At 39.3% G+C, this 8,894-nt stretch overlaps 1 protein-coding gene across 3 annotated transcripts in view; it reads right to left on the bottom strand.

The window, feature by feature from the left end:
• Positions 1 to 657: 657 nt before the first annotated feature.
• Positions 658 to 8,894, bottom strand: part of NKD1 (NKD inhibitor of WNT signaling pathway 1) — a 107,690-nt gene continuing 99,453 nt past the window's right edge. For all 3 annotated transcript variants that reach the window (XM_009090617.4, XM_050978830.1, XM_050978829.1), the window contains 2 exons: positions 5,725 to 5,855; positions 658 to 4,990 (listed from right to left, as the gene is read on the bottom strand). In XM_009090617.4, coding sequence (XP_009088865.1) covers positions 4,416 to 4,990; positions 5,725 to 5,855 — 706 coding nt within the window. In that variant the 3' untranslated portion in view covers positions 658 to 4,415. The remainder of the gene's footprint in view (positions 4,991 to 5,724; positions 5,856 to 8,894) is intronic.

Below are 8,894 nucleotides of genomic sequence, written 5' to 3'. Positions count from 1 at the left end.
TAATTGGAATACAAATGAAATCTGTCATTCAGTAATTGAGGTACACGATGACATATGGAGAACAGTATGCATTCATCAGAGCTCTGTGTTTATGGGGCAACTTGTGGACTGCTGAGCACACACAGTGCTCATCCCTTCAGAAAAAATCACCTCTGTCAGAATCCATCTTGTCCCATTCACTAAGTTCTGCCAGAGAACACACTCTCACACACACATATATATATATATATGTATATATACCTACACACACACACACACACACACAGCTTTGAAGCACTTCTCCAGCTAGACATTGCTGCTCTGTGCTCACAATGACTAGAGCAGAAAGACCACAGCAGGGGTCATGTATTTTGTGATTTTGTGATAGATTTGGGGCTGGTCTGCCAATATGCCAGGAGAATCTGTACCTCAGCATCCAAGGGCAGAACTGGGTCTCCATTGCTAACAATGACTAAATGATGTGAGGCTGTTTCAAAGACTTTTGGAAGTGCCTTGAGGGCCTCCAATGACATCAGTGTAAAGAGTATTTGCTGCTAATCTTAATTAATTTACCAGCTCGATCTCTTACAGCAAAACTTCCATTTTCTATTAGCAAACCCATCAGCAGTAAGATGCAGAAAAAATAAATACTGGAGTTACTGGCTGAACATTATGTAGATTGCAAACCCAGCTTCCTGGAATGAAATTATAGGCACCCTGCAGCCAGTGGAACCTGGCAGCCTTGCCAGAGATTTCACAGGGATTTTACTTCACAGCCTTAGCTTAGGTTAATTTGTATTGTGGTCATGAAGTTGTGAGAAGATCTTAGCAACCCTTCTTTTCAAAACACTGCCCTCCCCAGAACTGCAGCTGGTAGAGATGAGCAAAATTTTTCAATTGAATTTTTTTAGCAAATAGTGTAAACTTCAGAATTGACTTCATTTTGCTGAACTACCTTATGTAAAAACAGAAGAAGGAAGTGAAAAGTCTGGAGTTTTCATCTGAAATTACTTAATGCCACTCCATTTTACTCTTCAGTATTAACAATACACTCAACTCTGGTATGTTTTTCTTTAGAAGTAAATGTTTTGCTCAACCAGAAACTAAACTCTTTTAAATTTTGATTCAGCTATGGTTTTGAACAACTTAAACCAATATTTTTTTTTTTTTTTAAGGAAAAGTTTTCAGAATTAATAGCAAGATGAAATATCAGTTACTCAACACAGGTCCAACAGCAGGGGACAAGAAATTTAACTTTGAAACTTGATATTTTAAATATTAGACCAAAGCATACCCAGCCCATACGTAATTTCCTGATCCTGCTCCCAAAAATGTTAATGCAAGCTCTTTCATCAGTGGGATCTGCAAGCACTGACAGCAATTGCAACAGGCCCCTGAAATCCACAACAAGAAGAAAGAAATATACTTTCTGAACTAGTAAAACTTTAATTAACAGGGGGTTCTCTTGGCACAGTTTTTGCTGTTAAATAAATAAAGCATTTAGTCAAAACCATCTATATTTACTATACAAAATACTGAAAAGCAAACATATTTAAAAGGTACAGAAATTTAAGGTTTTGTGAAAAGAAACTGTGCTACATGTTATTCACACTTATAATGCACATAACACAACTGCAACACAGTATTTAGATACTGTATATTCATACATGGCTGGTGTAAGGTTTTCATAAGGGGATGCCATGTTATTAAAATGCATTTGTGTTTCACAGACTCTGAGCAAGGCAGAATTTGTCTCTTGAATGTCCAAATATAATAAACCAAACCAAACCAAACCAATGCCAGGCAGTAAGGAATGGTCACTCATGTTCCACGTCAGGGTCCACCTGGCACAGCCAGCACTGCACACCTCTCACTCAGATGGGATTTTGGTAATGGTGGTTTTCTTTTCCAGAAAAATACCTTTGGGTGAAGGAGCAGTTTTACCCCTTTGCTGCCCTTTCATAGAAACCCCACAACTCTGAAAGCACTCGAGTTTGCCACAATGTTTTCTGGGTTTCAGTAACAATCAGCATTTAAAAAATTGACTAAGAACAATTCCCACCTCTCAGGCTTTGTGGCATCTGCTCTGCTGAAAAGAGAACAGCTTTAATTACTTCTTCAAAACAAATAGCATGGCATCCCTTCTTAGATGGAATGTACACTGTGTGTTTGCATGCGGTATAATGTAAGTCACTTGAATACATCAGACTTTTTTAACACTATAATATAAATAAGCTTATTCCTTCTACTAGACATAGAAATGCCTTTTTTTTTTCTTTTTGCAGTCCATAATTATATATACATTGAAAAAGAATGATACACAAGCAGCAAAAAAGGCTTAGACTAGAACAACTCAGTGGTAACTAACCAAATTCGTGGCCTTTTCATATTCTCAACACAGAAAATTCTGCATATAAATATTTTTGGACTTTAGGAATTTTAAAATAAACAGAACAGTATAGTTGTCACACAGATCAAACACATTTTAAAAACATTTTGTTAGATTTTACAGAACACGCTGTTGACAGCTAAAAAAAGTAAAATAAAATAAACCAGATTTTTTCAAGGGGACAATAAGTCTAAACATCTGCTGATCCAGGGAGACAAGAGACGGACCTAATTAGCATGAAGCAGTGATTCCATTCCAATTCCATGAGAAGGCAAAGCTTCCCACTGCTCTTTACAAGGTGATGTCTCTGTGTTCTCAGAAAGGACAACATCCCCCTAAACCTGGTCAGCAGTAAGGTAAGACCCCATTTTGGACTGATCAAAACTCTAGCCAGAAAACAAAAAATACCCCAATCATAAAGGGTTTATAACAATGTCAGATAGTTACATTTTACAATATATACTATTGACAAAATACCACAACATTAAAAATAATTAAAACCAAAAGCAAATACATTTATAGAACAATTATGTCTTTATGTAGGAGTTCTCTACTTTAATGTTCCAAAAGAAATGTGGGTGTTTTCCAGTCACTTTCTACCTGCAAAATGGTGATCTGTACAAAACCCAACTGACTCTATTTTAAATCTGGGCTCCACAGAAAGCAAAACGTCAATGCACTGACCCTTTTTTTTTTCTTTTTTTTTCACTTTTCCAATTTTCTTTTGACCTTCAAATTTCTCAGCAACCATTAAGGTCTTGTGAGTGCGGTCTGATTCTCCTTCATGGAATGGAAGCCCTTTGATATGGAAAAAGTAGAAGAATCCAGGAAGATTGTGAATGATACTTTGATACAGATCTCTAAAATGGGAGAAGCACAAATTGATAGGTGCTTGGGAAATTCAGACTGGAGGCACCAAGAAAATGCCATGGCATATGTTTCTAAAAAGTCACTGTTGTGGAAAAAACAAATATAATGTTAATATTCAAACCACAGATTTCTAAAACACAACAAAATGTACCTGAGAGTGTGCATATTTATATATATATATTTATATTTATATTTCATATATATTTGCCAACATTTAAAGTGAGAAAGTATATTTTCCTCAATTCTTTCTCAAAACAAAGAACTGTGGATTTAAACAAAACAAACCCCCCCAACCAACCCCTCTCCTTCTCAAAGCCCCATGAATGATACTTATGGCCCCAGCACTAAAGTCTAGTGCTGCTTTGGAAAGCCCCATTTCACATCCTTCTCTTTTTCAAACAGTACCCCAAACAGAGTGGAGAATAAGCAAGAGAAAAACCAAAAATAAAAGAAGTATATTTAAATATTACCCAGTATATAACAGACTGTACTTGTGTCAATGAAGAATCTCCAAGAAAATAAAGTGTAAGTCATACAAATGTAGCCCTGTTGACAAGTTTAGCTAATATTTCCTTGCAATTAAGATGATTGGAAAGGATGCGAACACAAACAGGCTACACAAACACAGCATATTAAAATTCCCCCCTGTAGCACATTACAATCAATAAAAAGAAAATAAAATCTGAATAATACTAGAGGTAGCAGCTGTTTGTATTTTCCATTATCTGAGTATCTCTGGAGTCCAACCCTTCGAACATTGCTCCCCTGATGAAAGGCTTGTGTGCGATCAGCCGGCGTACAGCAGAGTGGAAAGCTGGGTGTCTGCAGGAGTGTTTGAAGTATCTTTCTGAGTACACTGGAAGTAGTACTTGTACAGAAGTGCGTTGACGACCTGTATTAAATCACAGCTCCAAAAGCTATGGCTGTTTGCTGTTTTACAAGCCACTTAAAAATAAAAAAAAAAAAAAATCCACAAGGTGTTTGAGTAAGCTATGCGGTTCCACAACATATAAATAGGGTGAGTTTCAAGAGTTCCATATAACCTCTAAAATATATGCTAGCTGAATATTAATGGAGTAATGATAACATTAATCATAGTAATGCCTTAGTTCTGGGATCAGAAGAACGCATTTCCTTCATTTGGGATGATTCTTGGAGGACGTTGGTGGGATCTCTTCTATGTCTGGTAGAAGTGGTGGTAGTGGTGGTGGTGCTCGTGATGGTGGTGGTGCTCATGTCTTTGTATCATCTGTCCCACTTGGCCTTCATATAAAATGACTGTGGGCAGGTCTCTCACGTGCTCCTTTTCCACAACTGTCCCTGGAGACTGGAAGGTTTTGCACATTTGGTGATTCTCCTTTGCCCTCTGCTTATGCTTCTTGTGGATCTGTTGGGATTGCAAGGGAAGGTACGGGAGGTTCTGGCCCACCCGTGCACTTGGGGAAGCCATGGGCAAGGGCACCCCTTGAAAAGGTTTATTTCTAACTGCCCTTCCAGGGTGCACAGGGGCCACATTTTTGCCCTGGGCTTTGGGAGACCTCACAAAGTGCTTGTTGGAGTCCTGGTTCCGGAGCCTCTGCTGGATTTCTGCAATCTTGGCATAGGAACTTTCAGCCAGATTGATGTGGTTTGGATCCACCACTTGAGATTTCCTATGGTGAGCATGGAAGGTCTCAGGCTCATGAGAACGGGATCTAGTTTGATTCACAATTCTGCCTGGTGGGTCATGTTTTTGAGCTGCTGGAGGAGATCCTAGTAAATAACAAGCTGAGTTAGTCATCTAGGATTTCAAAGTTCTAATTAGTAGCATGCAGTTGGCAGGGACAGCATTATCGGCAGAACAAATTTTTCCTAAGGAAGTGAATGCAATTATAGCTGTCTAGTTTAATTACATTTAATAATTCTGGCCAGTAAATAATACACAAATATGAATACCTATCTAGAGAAGACTGAACACACACTATGTGTGTGTATGCGTATAAAAATCTTTATGTTACCAACTCTTGGTCGTCAAATTAACTGTGAGGGGAATAGTAAAACCCTGGCAGAGGGCAGGGAAATGAAGGAAATCCAAATCTCTTTGATGTGCAGACTAGAGCCAAAATTCCAGGTACAAACACATATTCTCCTATTTTTGGGTCAGTAGTGAGTATAAAATATGTGCTGGTCTCATCTTGGGAACAAGCTCCAACATCCAAAAGTCAATCCTTACCTCACCCGTAGATTAAACTTAATAATTTAGATTTAAAGATTGTTCTCCTAGGCTCAGCTCCAAGTTTAGCTACACAAACAAGTACATCAAAGCAGCCTTGCAGCACATTACCCACTCTGTTGTGATACCACCCTCACCAGTAATTACCTTGCAGTATTCATAGTCCTATTCCTGAGTCACTACAGACAAATCACAGAGCTTCACAATTCACTGTCCCTGACATGGAACATGCAACTGAAGAAACAAAAGATTATGAGGTTACAACATAAATTACCTGGCCCAAACTTTGATGTGTAGTTTTCTATTCCTGCAAGATCCAAATAGTGGTTTCTCCTTTCAATGTTCTCATCAACACAATGACGATAGCACCCACTTTGCTCTGGATTGTTCTCATTCTGGTGGTATCTGTCAGCAGGAAGCAAAATTACAATTCAGCAGAACCTCTTTAAAGTTCTTATCACCATCTGAAAACCAACAACTAATGGACCCTTTGAAGTGACAGGAGCTGCTCACAAAGAAACAACAAACGCTTGAAATTGTGGATGACCAGACTTGCTATGATGATAGACCTAAACTGACTGTTCCTTCCCCTCATATAAATCAACCCTGGTGTTGCAAAGCAAAGGAGGCTTTCCAATTGCATCACATGTGCAAAAGCAAATAAAACCACTCCTAGCATTTATTACTTTCTGTCTTAGGGCCAAATCATTCAAGCGATTCTTTAATTAGGACACGCCAAAGAAAATCTGCTCTTTGATTCATGACCATTCCCACCCCTGTGAGGAAGTGCTGGGGGAATCCAGAACAATGTCCATGTGCTCCTGCTTCAGAAAGACAGGCAACAGCACAGGAGTAGTAACCAGAGAGAGCCTGGGAAGAGAAGGTGTTGGTAGGACACTCAGAGGTAACTGCTGCATTCCAAAATATAATTAATAAGGTCAGATCAGACGCTGGCTTTAGAATCTCAACTTCTTTTCCTGCTCAGCTTTGCAATTTTATTTATAGCAGAACTATTTCCTGAGAATGAATATCTGAAATACCATTCATTTATGAGGCAGAAAAAAATCAGGCAGAAGTTTACAGTATTGTAACCCATAATGCCAAACAATTATATTCAGCAATTTAAATGGGAAGTCTGCAAACATGAACAATATTTTCAATATAACAAACAGTATAAGCAGAAAAGCCTTGATTAAATTGCTGCTTGTCATCCAGACAAGACCATGAGATTGGCTTTGCTATTTCTCTGTGCCAGAGCACTGATGTCAGCCTAACACCAGAATTTGGCCTTGTATCCTATACCAGTTGCTAAATATGGGCTCTGTACTGTATAATGCCCAGTATTCTGCTTTTAGTCTATTAACACATTTCCAAGTTTCCAGAGGCTGCTGATCCCCCTGAGCTTTGGCATGAATGGCTTTCCTGGTCTAGTTTGCACTGTTCAGGGACATTACAGAACTGAGGCCCCTCGTGTCTCTCTCACACAGGTCTGCAGTGTCTTTTATCAAAGTCACAAGACTTGACCTAACTGGAATAATTTTTGGTCTCCTTTGATAGAGGTAGAGTCTCCTGAATGGAGGAGAGTCTGCCTGGAAAGCAGGTAAAGTTTAAAGATTCTAGTCAGCTTTGAAAAGTGACATGGGCTACTCTCAAAAAATAATCAAAAAAACAAAAGGAATGTCCAGATATTCTTTACATTTTGGATACTTAAACAACTCAGTACCTTTCCTGTATCAGACACAACTTTACACTTGTTGGGTTGTTACACTTTAGCACATGAACATAAAAGATCTCTGGGGCTAGAACTCGCCTAACTGCAGTTGCCAGGCATGAATCACCTACAGAAACCACTGGGACTTGAACACATGTGCTGAAGACAATTCACAGCTAACCCAGAAAAAACATCATTGATTTTGATCCAACACAATTAAGCAACAGTGCACACAGCACTGCTCTTGGAAATTAAGCTAACAGGGAACCTTTTATTTTGTTACTGTAATAAATTAAATCTCTCATCAAGACAGAGGAAAGAAAATGATGCCAGTAGTGCCACAGCCCTACATCCTAATAACTTTCTTGCATGCAAGATGACGTTCAGCAATATTCATGCAAATATACACAGCAAAGCAATTATGCACTGATGAGAGATGTGCTCCACTGTCAAAGGAACTCCAAGTCCTTCTGAGAACTGGAGTGTCTGGCACCCAGGCCCTCTGTGCTGTCCTGCAAACACATGGGAGCACTTGGGCAGGCACCAACCATGCACCAAGGACTGTAAAAATACAGTGCTGTTACTGGGCTTGGTATGGTTCTGGTTTTAATGAAAAAGGGCATCTGCTGGAGTGTTTGTGGATGTGTCATCCTGATGGCACGGAGCACACAACAACAGAGCAGGAAAGGGGAATAGAGCACAGGGCAGAAAATGCAGGGATATCCCCTGAGAGCCTCACTCACTGAGAACACAGAGTTTAAGTCAGCCAGGGAGAAGCAGGCTATCTAGCCATGAATCTAGCTACTTATCTTGATACTCATTAGCCCTACAGGTGAAAACTCCTGCCTGCAGCTTTCACCAAATGAAAAATCCAACCCATCTATATCCCAACCTTCAGGATAAAAACTTTTCTATCCATTTTATCTTGAATATTAATCACATCTTGCCTAGAATTCCCTAAGTGACTGAACGTGTGAAATGTGTGCACTTCTCACAAGTTCTTATTGCTGCTTTCAAAGGGAAAGCAACTGCATTAATATTGTGAGGTTCTGACCTGAGCCTCAGCAGCTTTCCTGAGGGTTGTCAGCTTGGCCAGAGCACACAAACATCCCTGAAACACAGACAGTGTGAACAGCACACTCTTCATCCTCTCGGCATTTAGTGGGATGTAAAAAAACTGGCAGCTGCTGACCATTGTCTGGTGCTTGAGCCTACTCAGCTCAAGACACAGATTTTTCTGTGAGGAAGCCTCTCACCAAAGGAATGAGAAGGACAAACATTTTGTCCCATTTTGATGCTTCCATGACTGTGGATTTAATTGGAAATGCCTGCTGTTCATAAAAACATTTGCAGAGCCAGGACTTTAAGGTGGATAAGAAGGGGACTTCAAACTGAAAAGGGATTTTTGCACTAGATTATCAAACAAAACCAATCTATTGAATTCACACAGGAAAAAGCTTTGCTAATGGGCAGAGGGAATCTGCACACCACATCTAGGCCAGCAAGTAAAACCATAGAGTATTCTTCAGTTCATAGAAGATTCTGTGCAGAGTTGCTGACACAAGATTAATAGTAATTTTATTCTTCTTTTAATCTGAAATTTGATTGTACTGGGATTTGCTGACTGGGATAACTCACTAGCATTTTTTCTCCATCCAAAAAAGGGAGGTACTGTTCTCTTGTCAGCTTCAATAAGACTGAATGCTCCTTCTCCTGATAAATTTGCTATGTAT

This window comes from Serinus canaria, chromosome 11 (assembly GCF_022539315.1).
Source record: "Serinus canaria isolate serCan28SL12 chromosome 11, serCan2020, whole genome shotgun sequence".
NCBI classification, from domain to species: Eukaryota; Metazoa; Chordata; class Aves; order Passeriformes; family Fringillidae; genus Serinus; species Serinus canaria.
Note: the sequence above shows the minus strand (reverse complement) of the source record. Positions and strands in the feature narration are given on the sequence as shown.